Genomic DNA, 21,295 nt, shown 5'->3' on the forward strand with positions numbered 1-21,295 from the left:
AAGAAGATGGAAGGAAGGTGGTCGCGACGCGGCCTTAACGCGCGTGCCGCGCGTTTTCAATTAAAAGCATTCTTGGGCGCCTTAACGCGTGCCGTGCGCGGGAACTTCTGGCCACTGACATGTTGGCCCAAAGGAGCTGTGGGTCCCAGCACCAGTGAGACAAACGAAAGTCTCAGCTGTCATCTTTACAATGCATCCTAAATCCTAATCTAGTACGAGAGCCCTGAGATCCCCTCCATCGTGCTCATCATCCAAATCAGATCTCCATCACTCCAATTCGGTCTCCGGGACGGCCCTCCGGTGGCGAGGTTGGTTCAGCATCCTCCACCTCCACCTCCACCCCAGGTTTGACACCCCCAAGCCCAACCCCCTACACACACCCAAACAAAGCTTCTTCCCTATTATTCTTGCATTGCTAGACTCACCGCAAGGTTCTATCTAGTGCTTTGGTAGCGGCCAGTCCATGTTCTCGTGGCAACTCATCTTTCCAGACTGTCTCCAACGATGAAACACAACACCTTGTGTCATGCACAGGAAAAGGATCCACCCCCGAAATTTAGCTTCTCCATGAGCCAACGCAAATCACTCCCCCGTCAACACCGGTAAAAATATCTCCTCATCTCATTCCTCTCCTCTCTCTCTCCCCTCGTCACTTCTCTTCCCCTCCCTCCCTCTTCCTCCCGATCTCCCGAAACGGACAGGGCGGCGGCGCGAGCGCACCTCGGCGCGGCGACGGCCGCCCTCGCAGGTGGCCCCTCCCCCTCCGCCTCCTTCCTCCCTCTCTCTCTGCTGTGTTCTTCGTTCCCGTTTCTTTCCCCTTCTTGATTCGTGCTCGATTTGAGTTTTGCTGTGAGATTTGTTTAGTCAGATTGATGCTTTGACGAGTGTTGAACAATCCTACCAAGTGGTTTGAATCAATTCCACTCGTGCATCAAGATCCAAGCCGATCTTCATTTTGGGGGAAAACTCGTTCTTGCTCGAATTTCTTCGATTTACAGAGTTACAGTTTAAATTGAGCAATGATCTCCTAGGAGTAGCTTTTTATCTTCATTGCGAATCGCTGTGCAAAGTTTGGGAGCGATCCATGAAGATTTGAGTCGGATTTCATCGATTTTCTTGGCCGCTCCTTTTCTGTTCTTCGCGTGCGAGCTCTCTGTTCGTCGTGTGCTAGTTGATTTGGCTCCTGGCCGAGCACACCAGCAGCGCCCAGCGCTGATTGGCTCCAGGCCCAGCATGTCGACGGCGCAAGGATTTGGGTCGAGGAGAGAGACGACGGAAAGAGGATGCATATCTGGGTTCCTTCTCTCCTTCTACCTAAAATAGGTGTTCCCTTTGGCTATTCTGTTGGATGGCGTTTTTTTACTGTGCAGAACGCATTGGAGATACTGTGTAGACTGCCACTCAAAAGGATAGTGTTACACAATCCATCCGTCCCAAAATAAATCAATTCCTAGAATCTATGCAAGTCAAACTATCTTAAGTTTGACTAACTTTATACAGAAGATTAACGGCATCTATAACATAAATAAGAACATTATAAAAACATATTCTATGATATATCTAATGATATTAATTTGATGTCATAAATCTTGACGATTTTTTTTCGAGAAATTCGGTCAAAGTTTAAAATATTTGACTTAAGACAACTCTAGGAATCTATTTATTCTGGGACAATGTTTAAAAAGTATTCATACTAGTTTCTTCACTAACCTTTCTTACTCATCACCGGTTGTTTACTCAAAACATTGATAGCACAGGTTGCATTGGATTGGAGTATCTTTTAGTCCAAACATTGTTGGTTGTTTTAAAGTTCATTGGAAAATTGAGTAGTCCATTTCCTGTATATGGTACTTCCACCATTTCAAATTACAAGACATTTTAACTTTTCTAGGTACATATCTTTTACTGTGCATTTAGACAATCACTATAATTTGGAGCTGAAGGGGTATATTATAATTTGAAAAAGTTAAGCTTCTTGGACTTTGACTAACAATTAGTTAAATTACATGCAAGCTTATATTGCACAGATTTGCATTTCAAACACCTTTGAGGTTTGATATGAAATGATTTTTTTTTTTTGTCAACTGGCGATACTGTATTGTGAGAGAAATTGATGTCCGAAACATCCTGGTAAAGACCTTTTTAAATCCTCACAGAAGGAGTTCCTTGGTGCACCGGTTAGACTGAAAACAAACTAGTAGTAAAGCTTGCAATTTTTCATAAAGCGTCATGACAAATATTGTTCTTTCATTTCACTTAAAGCCACTCCAGCAATTTTACTTTTATAAAATGCCCTTGCAAAGGAAAATGGCAAGCATATGGAATATTTACTGTATTTCAGTTTTTTCATATTCTCTTTTTCTCTCTCATGAAGAACATCTTTTAATTTCATCCCTTGGCAGATGCATTGTTTGACCCATGCCCCTTCACAAGTAAACTTCTAAGATGGATGGTGCATATAATAGAAATGATGCCATAGAGATCGTATTGAATGATCCAAGTGCAAAACCATGTGATCTATCATTAGACTATTTGAGATATATCACGAACGGCTTCTCTAGTGAGCGGGAACTCGGTAGAGGTGGTTTTGGTGTGGTATATAAGGTATGATAATCCGTTCTTAATATTTGAAACTTAATTTAACCTGGTTCTCCAAAACTCGATTTTATATTTATAGGCGATTTTGGACAGGGAGTACTACGAAATGGAGCAATGGTTGCTGTGAAGAACCTTCTGCCAACATTAGAATTTCAGGAAAAACAGTTCAAATCTGAGATTGACAATCTGATGAGAGTTAGAAACAAAAATATAGTACGGTTTGTAGGCTATTGCTATGAAACACGGTATGAATACATAGAGCACAATGGTGGACATGTTTTTGCAGCGAAGCCAAAAATGTTGCTTTGCTTTGAATATATGACTAATGGAAGCCTCTGTAAGTATATTTCAGGTATTGCGATTCGATCTTTCCCCATTTATATTTTCAAGGCACTTATATCAGGACACAAACTTTACAAAGTTCTGGCAGTGCATGTGTACAGTGTACTGCATTGATTTAACAAGGACTAAGAGGGCGTTGGGGTGAAACCTAGTAATCCTATGCAGACTTTTAGGTGGGCTAGGCAAGAGAAGGAGAAGGTAGTTGCCAACGCCTTGGTATAACCTTTTATATTAGAAGTTAGAACACTGATGTATGATGTATAATAATAACATGAAAGGAATACTATCATACCCAGTGGCGAACCAGGAACTTTAAGTAGGGGGGCTGTGCAAACACTGACTTCATGGGTCGGCATGTTGCTTGAGGGTGCATGAAGCTGGGTTAGAAGTGCACCGTGCCTGAGCAATGAGCACCTCCCGCTGCTCCACGGTGTTTTATTAACATCTAGTCGTCGTGACAGCCGAAGCCGCGCATGCGCTAATTCCATCCTTCAGTATCCGGAATGGGTAGAGGTTTGTTGTTGACTCGTCGAGACCTGAATATGGTCCCTGGGCTTTGAATGCGGAAGAAAGCTGGAGACCTGCTATTGCTAAAGTGCAGAACGATGATCTGTACTGTATGTGCTGTGTATGTGCTTTGAAGAAGACTTGCAATGGCAGGGTTCCAAATATTTTTGGCGTGTCAGGGGGGCCGTGGCCCCTGCTGGCCACCCCCTGGTTCCGCCACTGATCATACCTTATGCCTCTTAACTTTGGTCTGTTTAACCACCATGTTAGGTGATGAAGAACGAACAACTAAATCCATGTTCCATGGACCAAAAGGGTAAATGTATAAAACTGTGTACATATACAAAGAGCCCCAAGCATATGCTAGGGAATCATTACAATCTGCATCTAACTGTAAGTACATTGACAATGCATCATGTGCCTTGGTTTGCGATTAATAAAGAAATATGCAAGCTGCATATGTGATGGCACGTGTTGGAGAGATGTCACACACTTTTTTTTTTTTTTTTTGCGAACAATATCACACACTCTTGAACTCAGGATCACAAGCAATGCTAATTGCTCCAGTGGTAGGAGACCCCAAAATCAGTGGGGAACCACCATAAACCAATGTAAGTGATCTCAGCTATCACTGTTGCCATAGCTCTCAACTCAGCCTTAGCACAATGCATGGGTTAGGATATTGCATGCAGTCTGCTTTTAAATTTTCCAAGTTATGAGTGAGGAGACAAGAAATGCACAATGTGCTGGAAGAGACCTGTGATCAGATGGACCACTAGCCCAGGTCGCATCAGAATACACCTGAAGCTCCAAAAGGTTAGTGAGGAAAAATAAATGATGAGAGATGGTGGCTCACAAATTACAAGGACGTGGAGAAGATGACTGTGGATAGTGAAGTTGAGTAGAACACATGAATTAACTATAAATGAATGATTAGGAGGATGCTGATATCTTTCTATGAATTAACAGAACATGTAGTACAATCATGTAGTCCTTCATTTTCCACGAGCACACAGCAATATAGATTTTAATATAACATTTATCCAACACCACTCTTGTTTTGGTAACAAATGCAGAGGAATCTCATGGACTTGATTGGAGGGAGCGCTACAAAATTATTAAGGGGATTTGCTGTGGTTTGTATTACCTTCACAATGAATGCCAAATTGATGGTTCTGTTATCCACTTGGACCTGAAACCTGCGAACATATTGCTCGATGATAATATGGTGCCAAAAATTGCTGATTTTGGTCTAGCAAAACTCCTTGATGATAGAAAAACACATGCTTGTGCTACTACATTGATGGGATCACGGTAAGTTCACTGCCTCTTGGTAATCTATTTCCTTTAATGTTTAGCAAAATGGATTTTCTATGCTGTTCTCTTTAACACTTTGAAATCCAAACACTTATGTTGTGATACAGTTATTACATGGCTCCGGAGTACATTTGGCAAGGCGTTGTCTCAAGGCAGGCAGACATATACAGTTTGGGTGTAATAATCATAGAGATCATAACGGGGCACAAGGTCAACCCTCTTGATAATGTATCCTCGTGCCAAGACTTCGTTGAACTTGTAAGAAATTGTGTTTAAACATTCTAGATGGTGCTATTTTTTTGGGTTTATTATACATTTTAGCTTTGCATAGTGTAGACCTCACAGGTCTAATTTTGCAGGCAGTAAAAAAATGGAGAAACAGGTTGGAAGCAGCGCCATCAGAAACAGACTGCAAACAAATAAAAAGGTGCCTTGAAATAGGTCTAAGCTGCATCAAAGTTCAACGAAATGAAAGGCCTACAATAAAGCAAATTACGAAAATGCTTGGTATATGGGAAAGCATAGTCGATTGCTATGACAGGCAAGAGGAAATGACACCTGCATGCCTGGAGGTATTATCACAGAGGCATCATCGATTTGCATGAGTTTGTTTTACGAGAATATATATTGGAACATATATTTGTTCTTGATTTCTCGATAGTGGTTTCAGATATCCCCTGAAAGAGGATCGAGCATTATATTTCTTTTCAAAGACTTGTAGTTATCATTTTCTTAAAAAATATTTTGTAGTTATAAAACTAAAGTGCTGCACAAACACAAATACCAAAATCTGTTATTGCTGTCAAGTAAGTTGGCCATTGGACCTTCTATACATTTTTATTTGGTCTTAAGATCTATAACAAGTTTGTGACTACCTATTTCAGTCATAGTCCCATTAGTTTGTCCTATTCCTTCTCAACTTAAATCTTAGACTGGAAAGTTTCGAAATTATCTGCTAAAATTGAAATGTGCTGTAAACTATGACTGGTGTTTCCCTAGACTTGAATTTATATGTATAATGCATGTGCATTATTTTTTCCTATCAATGTTCTAGGTTGCATCATTTGATATTGGGCAAGCATAATTGTGCTGTAAGATACTACTATATATTTCCCTAGACTTGAATTTTTGTATGTGGTTGCTCATGTCATGCATTCATTTAGGAGTGTATGCTAGTTGTGCACAATTTGGTTTTGGGCATGCATAAATGTGCAAGACACCTGTAGTTTAAATGCATAAAAATATACACTAATTTAACCATATATATATATATATATATATGATGAAAATAAATGTTTCCAATCTAAACTACTTGAATTTAGGCCAGAAAAGGAAAAGCTAAGAACTAAGTATCAGATGTTTCTTTGGATATTTGAAAAATATACACTGATTCAACGACATGATGGATATGCAGGAGCTGGACTTCACGGAGCTGCCATGGGACGAGTCTGAAAGCTTTCATTTGCGCAAGTACCCAGCCTATGAGATCGATTGGGACGCCCTCCTCAATAACTGAAATTACTATAGCAGTGCCAAGCCACCAATCGCTTGCAGCTGATGCCTGCGGTTGTGGTCTAGGTTGTTTGTGGTCGAGGTTGGTTGTGCTCTAGGTTCGTCAATGATACGAGGACGAAAGCTTTGTGTTGCGCACGACACTTTTTTTTTTTTGAAGTTGCAAATGAGCATTGATCTCCACAGATGGTGAGGAGGTGAATGATTCTGAAACTAGTTGGTTCAATTCATCAACGAGACTATAAACCTAAATTAGTTCTCTATCTAATCATGCTTTACATATTTGTCTAGCAGGGCGCTCCTACTCTAATGTAACAAAGTTTTCCAGCAAGGCCTTAGCAGGCCAGCCTACTGACGTGAGTGGTGTGTGCAAGCAGGGGAGAATGATGCCACGCTCCACGTTGATCGTACAAATGGGCGAGCATGAGCTTGGTGTCACCAACGCATACCCGAACCCGAGGACACTTCCAGGAGTCGCGTCATCACGAAGAAGGCGACGTCGAAGCGGCAGTCGAGCCAAGGGCAGGATCTCATGCACAATGGGCCAACATCCGCATTAGTGGGCCAGGATGGCTATGGTCCGTATTAGGGCATTAGGCCCATGTAACAGGCATCGTGAGGCCCAAGCCGGGCTCTTATGTACCCTAAACCCTAAACCAAGACTTTTTTTTTATAACTACCTAAACCAAGACGTTTTTTTGAGGTCAACATCGGGGGAGTAAGATCTCCCCACCTGAATTTTCATTCCACATATGCCGGGCTAGCCGGGGGGTGGAAGGGCTTTGACGCCAATCCAAATTACAAAGAGTTCAAAGAGGGGAGGAGGGAGATAACCACATCCAACAGCAACAGCAACACAACACAACAACAATAACAACATGATTTACCTACCAGCTCAACCTACTAACCAAAGCGAATACAAACGCTACTTCCTAGCATGTGCCACCAACAATGACAGACTCCGAAGAACTCTAAACCACGTGCAACTGTAAAGGTACTTAGTTGAATCCAACATGCGACAGCTAGGAAGTTGTATGGCCTTGAGTCAGAGCCAACAGGCGACAACCGTGAGTTGCATCGCCTATGAGTGCATCTGGGATCCAAGCGACGCCCACCAACGCCATCTAGGGGAAGGAAGCCTCAAAGGGGGAGGACCATCAGGAGGAGAATGAGGAGATCCGGAAAAGAGATCAAGGTCCCCACAACCCAGCATATGATGAGACGAAGCACTCAAGTGTGTAGAGGAGAGCGAGCCGTTGAGGACGAGCACCTGACAGGAAGCGGTGTGTGCAAAGGTCAAAGGGTAGACAGACCAAAACAAGAAGGGGTGAGAGATCAGCCACAGAGAGCTCAAGGACGCTCTGGCATGTAGGCCTACTTGCATCGATGCCTTCAAGAAGGGAAGCGACTAGACCTGAGTATTTTATGGGCTGGGCCAGAAAAAAAAAACCCGGTTATTTCAAGCCAAAAAAGTCCCACCCATGACCGTCCCACTGGGCAGGTCGAGCCTATTTTTTCAGGCCGGGCTCGGTTCAGGCCCCGGTCTGGGCGGCACCCGCACATTATATAGTGTAAAATAGCAAAAAATATTGTTTCGGGACGGGCTCGAGCCAAGAAAATTTTTTCTAGGCAGCGAGATCTCTGCCCAGTAAGATTCATGGGCGGGCTAAAACCCATCAGGCTCGGGCTGGGCCCATGGGTCGAGTCGGGCCAAGCTCACCATCGATGACCGTAGCAGCAAGCTCGGAAAGGCTTTTGCCCCGAGACCTACTCAGCATATAGCAGCAAGCTTGGAAGGCAGGAACCAAAATCTTCAACGACGCCTCCAGGGGATATGATGCCATTGCGTCACCGTCGCTGGCCTGGGGCAACAGCCAGGCAGGGTTTTCACCCAGATTTCACACCGCTGCGAATACCACGCCGAACGCAGCAAGCCGAGCATGCCACCAGCAGCAGATCCCGCAGCAACAAGCCATCCTGAAGCACATCAGACAGGCCCGGGTTTTGCCGTCTGCGTCCTGTTCTGCTTAATCGTGGCCACGAGCACGTCCGATGTCGCTGCAGCTGTTGACGCCGACGCCAGCGCCGCGGTGCCTGCACCCTATGGTGACATGACCCGTGAGGTCCGTCTGGGCGGAGTGCAGCCACCGCAGCGCCTCAGAGGGCCATCGTCAGCGCAGCGCTTCTGCCACTCCTGCCACCAGCGAGGCGCCCCTGGCGCAGAGCGCGAGGACGCTGCTAGCCGTGACGTGTAGCATGACGAGGCGCCTTGCTGGGGGACGCGTCCAGGGGCAGGCCGCTTGGGGCTCGGAGTCGGTCCCCAGTCGGTTGCCTAAAGCAGATCGACGCGCCCATGGTGACCCCGGCCGTCACCGCCGCGGGAGAGGAGATGGAGCCTCAGCTGGCGAAGCGCACTTGGGCGTGGCCTACCACGGCCGCACCACCGCCACCGCCATCGCTCGAGGGGCCGGGGCACGAGCAGCATGGAGTCCAAGAGCGCCGCTTCCACTTCCGCGCGGCTCGCCTCCGCCGGCCGCCGCGCCCGCCCCACGGCTCGCCCGCTGTCCATGGAGGCGCCGGGCGGGACGCGAGACGCCAGATCCGCCCGCCGGCCGCCGCCACGGCTGTAGGAGACGACCGCGCGCATCAGGCCGCGCTCGTGCCGGGGCGGACGCCGCCAGAGGTACCGTCGCAGGAGGGCACGCTGTCGTTCAAGCGGGCCACCGCCAGCGACGAGTAGGACAAGGCCGACGGGCACGCCGGCGGCATGCCGACGCCTCCAGCTGCAGCCCCAGCAGATCTTGGTGGGGAGACACCGGATCCGGACTGGGAGGTCACGGATCTGGCTTCTTTCCTGCTCTCCGGCCGCCAATGGAGCAAACGTACAAACTAGCAGGTTAGGGAAGAGGAGACCTGGTGAGGAGGAGGAGAGGTATTTGCGGGAGCAGCCTTTTTGAGCCCTTGACCGCGGGCCGCCGCCGCCACTCGCGGACGAGCAGCAGTGGCGGCCGGGGAGCTCTCGCACGGGGGCCCTCTGGCGGCGGGCGGTGTCGCCCCTGAGGGAGACGACGCGGGGGGAGCGGAGCCTGACCCGACGTTGAACTCGATCTAGACTCCTGAACCGAGCGCGCCGGTGTTGGCGGCGAGCACGACGAATCGCCGGTGACTTGAGAACGTGAGTTCCACCGTACCTGAGTGTGTGTTAATCAAATCGTAGTATGGTAGCAACTGATATCGCGTCGATCCTGGCACCACATCACAACCTCACGTGTCACGCAGCAATAAACAATTGTAGGGCCGAGATATCGGAGTAAAGGGAAGGAGGGGGAGATGGGTTGAACCGTACTTTTTAAATATAATTACGTGGGCTAACGGAAATAAATACAGAATTAAATTAATTACCTTAGCCAAGGCTACACCTCTCTATCTATGTCGTAAGCACCTTGTAAAAGATCCTAATTGAAGCAACTAACGTGATTAGCTAGTGAGAGCTCACCTACATAATTCTAGTAGGCAAAGTCACGTAAACCTATGTAACTAGTTAAGAAACCAAATGATGGATCCTACACATACTAGTGAGCACAAGCATAAAACAAGAAACACACTGGCATTACACTAGCTCTACTCAACTAGTTAGACTATTAAAGCATAACTAGAGAGCTACAACTACTTAGCTATACAAGCTATAAGAGAGCAACTAAACTAGCCACGTAAGAGCAACGACTACAACACTAGCACAAGTAATAAAACAAGTAAAATAAACTAGTGATAGGGATTTGCAAACCAACAGAAAAACAATGATGATACGATGATTTTTATTCTGAGATTTGGTGGTTTGCCAACCACCGATTCCCGTTGAGGCAAGTCCAAAGTTGCCGCCGATACTCTTGCTAGTAGCATGCCCGCAAGCTTTGACTCGTTCCTCTAGGTGTGCTAGTAATAACCATGACATGATGATTTTTCAGTTTCCTTGATGCTTGTTATTTACAAAATGCATGCCTACAATCTCAGATTGGACCGAGCCCCGTGCCACAACCGCTTTTGCCACGATGTGCACCGCGTACAAGAGCGCTTGCCGTGCATGTCTGGGCATCCACTTTTGTTTGGCGCTGGACGCTTGGGCCAGCGGGAGGATTAGGCGTGTAGAATTTTTTCCTTGTAATATTTCTGTGTGAGGGAAAAACCAACAGAAAAAATGTCACCGACAGAAAAACAAAGAATTTCTCTGTGAGTATTATTATACTGACAGAGAAGCATGGTTACCTATCGGTAGGTAAACCACACACTGAAATAAATAATTTTTCTGTCGGTCTCATAATTTTTTTTTGTCGATTTTACGCACCTGACAGGATAATAGATATTCTTCCGTCGGGGAAGTAGTGAAACAAGCCCTTAGCACTGAATCTCAAATTTGGATGTAAACACATATATTGTTCCTAATGCAAAGATACACGTAGACATTTCTTTATTTCTACGGTGACATACAATAAATTGTTCAATTCCCCTTATTATATACTCAACCGCAACATTTACAACATAAACTTCAGTTTGTGACACAGTGCAGAGAAATTCACGTAGGTACTTCGATCTACAAAGCTTATTGGCGGTGGAATAGAACACGTGCTGGTGAGCGGAGCTTGCCACGTCGGACGCACGGTTGCTCACATGACGTAGACGTCGAGCTCCAGCACGCCGTTGCGGCGGTCGAGGCTGACGGTCTTCCACAGCACGTACCCGCGCGCCATCCTGAACTGCCCCGTGCCGCCGACCACCGACAGCTCCCGGACCGGCGCGAGGATGTCGTCGCGCCCCACGACGGTGACGGAGCTGCCGGTGTAGGGGCCGGAGGTGAGCACCATGTTCATGGTCACCAGCAGCTCCGGGTTCCCCGTGGACGCCCAGATGTAGTGGCCCTGCGCGCGCCCCACCATCGACGACGACCGCGACGCGCTGACCGTCAGCACATCGTCGACCACGATCGTGTCGCCCATGTGGCCCCGGGGCCCGTTCAGCACTTGCACTGCCGTCGGCGCCGGGCCGGTGAGCACGTCGTGCATGTAGAAGTGCAGGTGCGTGGCTGCTGAGACGGGCCGCGTGGCCGGGCCGATGGCGAGCACGACGGCGACGGCGAGCAGCGCGCAGTAGAGCTTGCAGGAAACCATGGCGTGGAGGAGGGTGTGTGCGTGAGGGTGTGTGTCTGTGTCTGTCTGTGGATGCTCTAGCTAGTGAACGAGCGTATGCTTATATAGACAGTAGCAGCAGTAGGAGCAGGTGCCAGGTGGAGTTTGGTGTTGGTGACTGAACATGTGAAATAAATGCAGACGGTTGCAATTCATGGGTTAGTTGGAACTGAAACAAACCTATGAATTACCACTCCCTCTGCTCATAACCGTATTCCGGCCACTGGCAGACGTATAACAACCAGCCCAGAGTAGACTCCTCATCAGAACTCTGTTTGCACATAGTTACTGATCTGCTAGGGCGAATTCATGTGAAATAGATGAGCTTGTGTCTAACTCAATGCTGCAGCTTGAGGTTACTGGCTTACTGCTGAAGGGGCAAAGTTTATACCATGATGAGAGATCACATTTCCGGCTGAGATATTAGAGAGGAGACCAAACTGGCTACTCCAATTCTCTTATCTTCGACTGATAGAAAGCAAGGATGCAAAATGTACTCCAGGTGTGCATTGAATTACACTATGGGGTAAAAGGTCAATCTCTTGCATGATCCTACATGTCTAGTCATGCTTGGCCGGCTGTGGATCTGAGGGCTGAGGCCGTGACTGGGGAACACTACTACAGAAATGTTTACAGTGGCGGGAAAAAAAGCATTAACCGAGGCGGTAAAGGTCACGGTTAATCGTGGCCTTAACCAAGGCGGTTGCCATATCCGTCTCGGTTAATCGAATAAAAAAAACAAAAACAAAAAGAAAACCTGTGGATAAGCCCGGTGAGCCCACCCACAGGCCCGCCGAGCCCATCCATGCGCCGCACCACCGCTCTCCGGATCCGCACTGCCGTCGTATCCGCTTCCTAGAGGATGCCGCACGCTCACTGGATCTGCTCGCTAGATCCGGCCACCACGAGCGCTGATCCGGCCTCCAGCAGCGGATCCGGCCACCACAGGCGCGGATCCGCTCGGTCGTCGTCGTCGTCGGTGGTCTGGCGGCGGATCCGCTCGATCATCGTCGTCGTAGGCGGATCTAGGTGCGGCCCCGCCTCATCCTCGTCCTCGCACCGCCGGTGGGGCGCTGCTCGCCCAGGCTGCCCCCCGGGCCCATCGGAGAGGCCGCTTGCCCAGGCTGCCGCCCGCGTCCGCGGGATCTAGGCGTGTGGACTGAGGTCGCTGGGAGACGGAGAAGGAGGAGGGGGCCTGGAGCCGCGCCGCCGCCGGTGGAGAGGGAGGACAGGGCCGGGGGCCATGCCGCGCCGGAGGAGAGGGAGGAGGGGGCCAGCTGCCGCCCCGCGCGCAGCCGTCGTCGCACCGGAGGGGAGGGAGAGGGAGCGGGGCCTAGGAGCGCCGCCATCGGCCTGGGAGCGCGCCGTCGCCGCTCGGAGATAGGAGATAGGAGCCGGAGAGGGTGCGCGCCGCTCTCGGTCTGGGAGAGGGAGAGGCTGAGGGAGAAGGAGATGAAGAGATGTGCTCGGTCTGGGAGTGAAAACCCTAAGTCTAGTATATATATGGGTGTTCAGAACTGGGCCTCTTGGGCTAGTGGGTCGTGCCTGATTTGCCGAGGCGGTTGAGTTATGATGCCCGTCTCGGATAATGATTTATCGAGGCGTTTGCGTTAGGATTTCCGTCTCTGTTAATATATATTAACCGAGACGGTTGCTGGCCTAGCTGCCTTGCCTCGAATAACCGAGGCGGGCAACCAGGCCGTCCGTCTCCGAGGGTATTTGGTAAGCGCTGCGCAAAAGAATTTGTGTAGTAGTGGAAGCTGTGAACTCAAAGATTGATTGCCGCAACTGTCTTGACTATGGACATTTCGCTGATGAGTGTGACAAGGCGAAGAAGGTAACCAAGGCAGTGGCGCAGCTTGCCATTGAAAATGCTGCTGCTGATCCACTATGAATCAATGCTTGCTTTGGTTTGACTAGTATAGCTACAACATTTGATGTCATACAATCGATTATGCTTCTAAATGTTGCTTTCTAATAAAGTCCACATCCATCCGTGTACTTATAATACTTATAGCATTTTTTATAATACTTAAGTATCTTAAAATTCTTAGCCCATACCGGTAGAATTAGCATGGGTTGATGGTCCAACTTATTTTTAAAGAAATGAATATGTCACTTTTGTAAAATTGTTGTTTCATGTTTCTTCCCCTGTATATTTCTCAGATTTTGTCGTTTGTTCTCAGAGGAATTAAATACTCAAAGAGAAACTAGGAGAAATTTAGGGTGCTTTTATATAACCGAAAAATCCAATAGAGTTTCCAGCTGTTCGAAAACACAAAAGTTGGGGGAAAGTACTACCATTCATTTAGATTACAAATATTGGCCGTGTAAGTTTGTGGAGTTATGCTCCGGTGGACCTTTCCATGAAGTTTACACGAATCTGAAAGCATCCAAGTAATTAGTTTAATTTATTTTGACAAGGTTAATTAATGGTTGGATCTGGTCCTACCCAGACCCAGCCCAGCCCTGCTTGTGCCCAATCCATGTAGCCATCCCTCCTCACGCGCAACCTATCAGCCCCTGGCACCGATCAGTAGTTTCAGTACTCCGGTGACGGCGTTCCATGGTGGTGTCGAATCAGGGCATGCATCACCTAGACGTCTACAATGATCGCTAGTCCTTGTTCCATTTTACCTTGGCTCAAATCTGCGTCTACGTATGATATATATCCCCATCCAGTACCAGCTCCCTCCATGCCGCACGGGGAGTGGGGCAGCGCGGAGAAGTTTGCGGAGACGCGCCGTCGACGCTGCGGCGAGCTCGTCCATGGTGCGGATTGCCGATTAACATCTGAAAAATTTGGGAGGACATGGGCTGCTGGGCTAAGTCTGGGTATATGGATATGACGGGGTCCAAACAGAACCCGTGCGAAATTAAAAAAGAAATTGTTTTGTTAGTGGTTAAGCTGCTTTATGATTCGTGCACATAGTTTTAGGAGGTCTACTGGAGCAAAAACCCAATGTTGTTTCATGAGTTTTCCAATCTTTCCCCTCTTCTCTCATTTATTTTTAAGTGAATTGCTCAATAGGCACTGTCCCTTTTCATTGAAGAGTTTATTTTGTACTAACAAATATGCCCGTCCGTTGCAACGGGAGCAAATAAGCTATCGAATATTCATAGAAAATGAGAATAAGAATGCTGAGAAAGCAAGCTATAATATTCATGGAAAATGTGGACAACAATGCTATATAGCTATTTATATATTTTCCTTCTATAAAACTTAATAAAATTATAAATTATTTTACGATGATCATACGTTGACAATATTTGAGAATCACAAAAATCTATAATTTTAATTTTTTATTTAAGTCGACAAGAAAGTTAGTTCTTGATATGTCAAATATTGGTCTGTTCGATGGTCATTATGATGAGATAGATCTCTCTATTATCCACATGGCAACACTCATCGTGGATTGCACTGGTGTATGTAGAGATGTATTGTAACACCCAAAAATTTGCCTTTTTCTAAAATAAAGTTAAATTGATTTAAATACGTGTTTTTGTGCTCATGAAATATAGGAAAAAGAATATTTTTCCTTATATTAAAATTTATCATAAGGAGTACCAACATGGTTGTGCATACATGTCGGTGCATTTGATTTATTTGGTTGAGTGGTTTTGATTAAAATTCAAAATGGTTTAAATTGCTTTTGGGAATAAGTTTGAAAATGGCTCTGAAATAAAAGAAAAGAAAAGAAAAGAAAAAAAGAATTGGAAAATAAAAGAGATTTCAAAAGTTTGCAAAAGTTCAGTTTTGGGAACCTCTCAAAAGTTCTCATCTTGAAAAGTATATTTGAAACTATATTTGAATTTGATTTGGTTCATAATTGAATTTGGTTTTGAAAACAAAATAGAAAATGATTTGGAAAATGGAAACCCCACTCTCATCTCAATCTGGCCCGTGGCCCAGCCGGCCTGCTCTCTCACCCCGCGGCCCACTCCGTGCAAGCCCGCTTCCCCTTCTCTTGGCTTCGGCCTGAAGGCCTGCTCCGCCTTCCCGCTCTCGCTCGGCCCATTCCCTCCTCTCTCCCGCAGGCGTCCCAACTGCAGCAACCTAGGCCCAGCAGCGCCGTGCCCCTCTCTCGCGCCTTGAGTCACTGGCAGGTGGGCCCGCTCTGTCAGCGCCGTCATCTTCCTCACGTCGCCGACCCGGACTCTGCTCCGAAGTCCGTCGCCGCCTTGTTCCGCGCGATGTGGCGGGCGCCCCACGCCATAGCCCCCTTATAAGCCGGAGTTCCTGCGCCGCAATGCCCCCATCCAGCCCTATCGCGAGCCGCCGCCTCCACCCGAGCTCGCCGCGTGCCGCAACCCTAGCGCGGTGGTGGAATCTAATCCCACTAATAAATACATACTACAAGCAAACACCTTTAAGGCTTCAATGGCATGTCGATGCACATGCGACCTTCAAAAGCATAAACTACAATGATAATGACAAGATAAACAAGGTAATCTACCAATGCTCCTAGTTTCTTACACACGTAACCTTTCTGTGTGTGTGAGAGAGAGCAAAAGCTATGTAGGAGAACATCTCATGCTAAACCTAGGAAGTCAACCAGCCCGTTCGCTGGTCTAAAACTTGGCTGAAACTGGCTGAAAACACTGTTCCGGCTAAATTGTTGTGAGAGAAAAATACTGTTCCGGTTGAAAAAAGATGCCGAACAAGTCGAAAATGGGGTAAGCCGAACAGGGCCACTAAGGAGATTATTATAAAAGAAACGGCACAACATCTAACCTAGATGGAAACATAATAATGTTACTACCCTCCTTTTCAAGGGCACAATAAATACATATCAAATAGTTTCAAAGATGCAAAGGCAATGTGTTAAGGAATTCAGAGCAACGACTTAATTACGTCGGCGACATCCATTCATGAAGCAAAAGATGAGAAACCAACAAATGACAAGCCAAACATCAATGTTATGGACTTACAAATTAACCTCAAAAATTTCATGAGACAAATCAATGAAAGACTACAAATTATAAAAACAATTGAAGGTACGCATCTAAATATCTACAATACTCAATCATGTTATTAATTTTTATTTGTAGCTGAACCAACGTTTTAATATTGTTATCCACACGGTTCAATTCCTACAGAGGGAAGCTAAAGTCGTGACACAAAACAAATGTACGAAAAGAAAACACCCAAATGTGAAATCAAACTAATGTTACGTCATTGGTTGTGCCACGATGATCTCTCTCAATCATGCTAATGCCAATATTCTATACACATGCGTAGCTCTGAGTTCAAATAAAAGTTAATTGCATGAAGTCATTTTTATTAGTTAATACATATTAAATAAGAATTTATATTGCTTAAGTGTCTAAAAGTTAGCCCGTGCGGGAGCACGGGGTGATGGACTAGTGTTTCTAATCTAAATTAGTTCTTGAATTTAGGACGGAAAAGGAAAAGGTAAGAACTGAGTCTCGGAGGATCCTGTGGAGATTTGAAAAATATACACTAATTCAACGGTATGATGGATATGGAGGAGCTGGACTTCTCAGAGGTGCCATGGGACGAGCCTGAAAGCTTTGTGTTGCGCAAGTACCCGTCCTATGAGATCGACTGGGACTCCCTCAACTATATGATGGATATGCAGAAGCTGGATTTCTTGGAGAAGGCACGGGACGAGTCTGAAAGCTTTATATTGGGCAAGTACCGGCCGTTCTATGAGATCGACTGGGACTCCGCTCCTCAGTAACTGAATTAGTATAGCACCTGATGCCTGCGGTTGTGGTCTAGGTTCGTCAATGATACGAGGACGAAAGCTTTGTCTTGCGCACGACACTTTTTATTTCAGGAAATTTCAAGTTGGAAATGAGAATAGATGTCCTCAGACGGTGAGGAGGGGAACAAGGATTCTGAAACTAGTTGGTTCCATTCATCAACGAGATAAACCTAAATTAGTTTTCTTTCTAATCGTGTTTTATATATTTGTCTAGCCCCTCAGTCCCCAAATAAACGAAATGTATATTTCGGGCAAGGTTCACAAAGGCGCTAGGCGGTATTTTTTTTTTTTTTTTTTGAAAAAGAACTACGGAGGGGAGAGATTCCCCGCCTAGATTTCATTAAGGTCTGAAGAAAAGTTCAAAGGAAAAATCAGGAGCTAACGGACCCCTGATTAGCAGTACAAGAACGTAAAAAAACACGCCAACGGCGGAGTCCAGGAATCATGAAGGCAGAGGCGAACCTCCCCTCCCATAAAGACAGATCGTCACAGACACGGGAGATTACATTTCTGGCACTATGATGCTCATGTCTGAATATAGTTCCGTTTCTCGCATCCCATAGCCTCCATAGAACTGCTTGGAAGATCGACGGCCATGTCCCATGGTCTTGGTCAGAGGACAGTGGAAGGCTCCAAACATCAACGTCGCTATACTCTGAAATGGAGGACATCCCAATCGAGCCCCAGACTTCCTTGCTTAGTGGGCAATCAAAGAACACATGATGCCGGTCCTCAGCTGGGTGGTTGCAGCGGCCGCAGACCGAGTCTCCCATCACATGCTTGTGGAATAAGTTCATCTTGGTGCTGAGCTTATCTTTAAAATACAACCAGGCAAAGATTTTTACTTTGTTCGGCACTTTGGATTCCCAAATCCATTTCCCATGGAAGTCTTGCATGTTGGGTGAAGGCGCTAGAGCATTATATGCATCTCTAGAATTAAACGGCTTGCGAGTAGCAGACATCAGCCTGGTGTCTTGCCTATCTTGTAGATGAATTCCCTGCAAAACAGACAGATGCGACTCGAGCTCGGACTGAGCTGCAAGCGTTAGTCGGGGTCTCAAATGCATTTCAAACCTTTCCTGGAAAACCTGCTGCACCGAAATGTTAGGCCGAAGCGAGTGGGAGAAGAGGGCGGGGGTGAGAGACAGAGATGGGACCCGAGTGAAGCCAGTGATCAAACCAAAAGGAAGTAGTGGAACCGTCACCAATCTCGACAATGGTGATGGAACTGTAGGCCGACAGCTCATCGTTGATGATTTTCCAAAGATTGGACGGGGAGGAAGAGGGAGATTCAGTGAAAACAGAGTCGTTATGAAGAAGCCAATCTCGCCAGGGGACATGGGCGCCAGTGAAGATCTTGTTAACAAACTTAAGAAGGCTGCGATTCTGAATTTCCAGGTCTTTGAGGCCTAGTCCACCCGAGATTTTGCTGGTGCAAACATGCTCCCAAGCAACAAGGCACTTGGGAGCCATGACAAGTGTCCTCACCAGTCCAAAAAAAATGCTCTGCGTCTCCGGTCAATAGCCTTGATGACAGTTTTGTGAAGGCCAATTGCAGACATAAAGTGAAGGGGGAGGGCGCTTAACACAGCAGATCGAGGCAAGGTTGAAACGTCCAGCCCTGTTGAGAAGGGAAGCACGCGAACCAGAAAGTATTTAGGCGGTGACCCACACCGCCTAGAGCCTAAGCGAGCCTAGGTGTTCTAGGTGTTTTAAGGCGTTTTTCTAGGAGTTTTAATTTTTATACACATACATATATATTACCTTAAATGACCTTAAGTAAAAGAAGAAATAAGAGACTAACTATATACAAATCTATATACTATGTATATGTAAGTGACTAACTATGAATTAAACACTAACATGTGTGTGTACTTATTGTTGCTACAGTACCAACGAGGAGGTTATGAGCGGAGAAATCACAAATAAAAGTATATCCAATAGTTTCTTGTGAGAAAATAGAACCTCTATGGGGCATAATGTAAGAAATCAGTTAAGAGAATTAGAGTAAGGAAGTTTCTTGGAGTTATTAGAAAAGTAAGGGAACAAATCATAAAACAGCCCTATCATTCTTATCCTGTACGCCGTCCTGAGCACATGCATCTCTATCGTGGGCTCCTTTCCCTTCCCCCCACCCTCTCTCTCTCCGGTGGAGGGTGGTTGCAGGCCGGTCGCGCCGCTGCCCCGTGCGCTCCCCACACCACCACGATGCCGCGCCGCTGCCATGCACGCTCCCTGCGCCACCACGACCCGAAGTTCTTTCCCTCTGCTCATTTCCTTCCCCTTCAAACGGATGCACATCGACGATGTAGGAGAAATCTGTTCAAGCAAGCTACGACCGGAGTACTTTTTTTTTTTTTTTTTTGCTTCTTTGGCTTTTTAGAGCGTCTTTGTTTTTTTACGTTGACCTCTCTGCAGATTCCAATGATGGTGTTCTCGACCTTCAGGATAACCTGATGAAGGCCTTTTAAGAGATCAAGGACCTGCAGATTCCAATGATGGTTTCTCGACCTTCACGATAACCTGATGAAGGCCTTTTAAGAGATCAAGGACCTGAAGGAAACGAACACGCGCCTAAAGAAAGGAGCGGCCACTAGTGGATCAGGAATGGGTAGCCAGTTACCCACCGTGGCCCTGGCCCCCCGATGACATTTACAGCATGAACTTCAGTTTGTCACTTTTATTACCGCACAGAGGTTTACGTAGGTACTTATACAAGGCTTATTGGCGGTAGAACACGTGCTATATATATATGTTGATGAGAGGAGCTTGCCACGTTGGACGCATGGTTGCTCACATGACGTAGACGTCGAGCTCGAGCACGGCATTGGGGTGGTCGAGGCTGACAGTCTTCCACAGCACGTACCCGCGCGCCATCCTGAACTGCCCCGTGCCGCCGACCACCGACAGCTCCCTGACCGACGCGCCGATGTCGTCGCGCCCCACCACGGTGACGGAGCTGCCGGCGTAGGGGCCGGAGGCCAGCACCACGTTCATGGTCACCAGCAGCTCCGGGTTCCCCGTGGACGCCCAGATGTAGTGGCCCTGCGCCCGCCCCACCATCGAAGACGACCGCGACGCGCTCTCCGTCAGCACGTCGTCGATCACGATCGTGTCGCCGAAGTGGCCCCGGGGCCCGTTCAGCACCTGCACCGCCGTCGGCGCCGACCCAGTAAGCACGTCGTGCATGTAGAAGTGAAGGTGCGCGGCCGCTGAGACGGGCCGCGAGGCCGGGCCGATGGTAAGCACGACGGCGACGGCGAGCAGTGCGGAGGAGAGCTTGCAGGAAGCCATGGCAAGGTAGATGGTGTGTGCGCGGGAGTGTGTGTCTGTGGATGCTCTAGCTAGTGAACGAGCGTATGCTTATATAGACAGTAGCAGCAGAGCAGGTGCCAGGTAGAGTGAAAAATATCTCAGCCACTGACCTCCTGCTGCTGGTGCTGATTTTTATTCTTAATAAAAACACCAACCTTGTTGAGCACCTAGCTAATTAGCAAACTCATAAAAATAGTTCTCATGGCGTTTCCATTTTTCCCATCTACAATGGCGGATCCAGGAACAAGTGAAGAGAGATAATAGAGGCTATTGTAAACTAATAGATATAATGACTACGTCAATTCAAAGTACAAACAACACGTAGGAGGATAGAAAAATAGTAAATAAAGATCATCCGATAATCAAAAGATGGTATGTCTTCACAATTTTACACCACTTTAGCCATTGTCCTCAATTCTACATAAATTAGAAATGTCATAGTTCTTCGCAAATCAAGATAACATTATGAATTGAAATCAACGAGTACAATATGCACCATTCATTCCTCTCGGGCCCTCACGTGGTCTTTTTTTTCTCAACCCAGCTCTCTTCAGTTCTAGTGCTACTATTCGACACATCTTTCTCACTAAAATATCTTTCCATCCTAGCCTCCTATGCTCTATGATATATATATGATATCTTTCAAATTGCAATCTCCACTCGGATCTCACGTGCACTTTCAAAGATGCCCAGAGGAGGGTGAGCTCCACGCAGGCTCCGCGGTGGCCTGAGTAGGGCAATCCCGCACAAGCTCCGCGACAGCTGGAGGAGGGCAGGCCCCGCACGCCTCCG

At 47.0% G+C, this 21,295-nt stretch overlaps 4 protein-coding genes across 10 annotated transcripts; 1 reads left to right on the plus strand and 3 right to left on the minus strand.

The window, feature by feature from the left end:
* The first annotated feature begins 212 nt into the window (after positions 1-212).
* Positions 213-6,979, plus strand: LOC136484305 (cysteine-rich receptor-like protein kinase 44). Of its 7 annotated transcripts, none has more exons than XR_010765868.1 (8): positions 213-345; positions 2,403-2,604; positions 2,692-2,950; positions 4,524-4,761; positions 4,872-5,022; positions 5,124-5,336; positions 6,179-6,473; positions 6,571-6,978. XR_010765868.1 is itself a non-coding variant. In XM_066481550.1 (6 exons), the coding sequence occupies exons 1-6, from the start codon at positions 2,446-2,448 to the stop codon at positions 6,278-6,280; spliced, it is 1,122 nt and encodes a 373-aa protein (XP_066337647.1). In that variant the 5' UTR covers positions 354-2,445; the 3' UTR covers positions 6,281-6,489. The 7 variants fall into 7 exon arrangements, 1 of the variants encoding a protein (XP_066337647.1); XR_010765864.1 differs by lacking the exon at positions 213-345 and adding an exon at positions 354-1,323; XR_010765865.1 differs by lacking the exon at positions 213-345 and adding an exon at positions 354-748.
* Positions 6,980-10,699: 3,720 nt separating this feature from the next.
* Positions 10,700-12,923, minus strand: LOC136483001 (dirigent protein 21-like). Its single transcript, XM_066480137.1, has one exon. The coding sequence runs from the start codon at positions 11,436-11,438 to the stop codon at positions 10,938-10,940; it is 501 nt and encodes a 166-aa protein (XP_066336234.1). The 5' UTR covers positions 11,439-12,923; the 3' UTR covers positions 10,700-10,937.
* A 4,587-nt stretch (positions 12,924-17,510) lies between these two features.
* Positions 17,511-19,838, minus strand: LOC136483002 (uncharacterized). Its single transcript, XM_066480138.1, has 2 exons — positions 19,712-19,838; positions 17,511-19,641 (listed from the first exon to the last, which is right to left on the minus strand). Exon 2 carries the CDS (start codon positions 18,526-18,528, stop codon positions 17,560-17,562), a length of 969 nt encoding a protein of 322 aa, XP_066336235.1. The 5' UTR covers positions 18,529-19,641; positions 19,712-19,838; the 3' UTR covers positions 17,511-17,559.
* A 1-nt stretch (position 19,839) lies between these two features.
* On the minus strand, positions 19,840-20,533 carry LOC136483003 (dirigent protein 1-like). Its single transcript, XM_066480139.1, has one exon. It carries the CDS (start codon positions 20,480-20,482, stop codon positions 19,982-19,984), a length of 501 nt encoding a protein of 166 aa, XP_066336236.1. The 5' UTR covers positions 20,483-20,533; the 3' UTR covers positions 19,840-19,981.
* Between the last annotated feature and the right edge of the window lie 762 nt (positions 20,534-21,295).

The sequence above is a fragment of the Miscanthus floridulus genome, chromosome 9 (assembly GCF_019320115.1).
Source record: "Miscanthus floridulus cultivar M001 chromosome 9, ASM1932011v1, whole genome shotgun sequence".
Lineage (NCBI taxonomy): Eukaryota > Viridiplantae > Streptophyta > Magnoliopsida > Poales > Poaceae > Miscanthus > Miscanthus floridulus.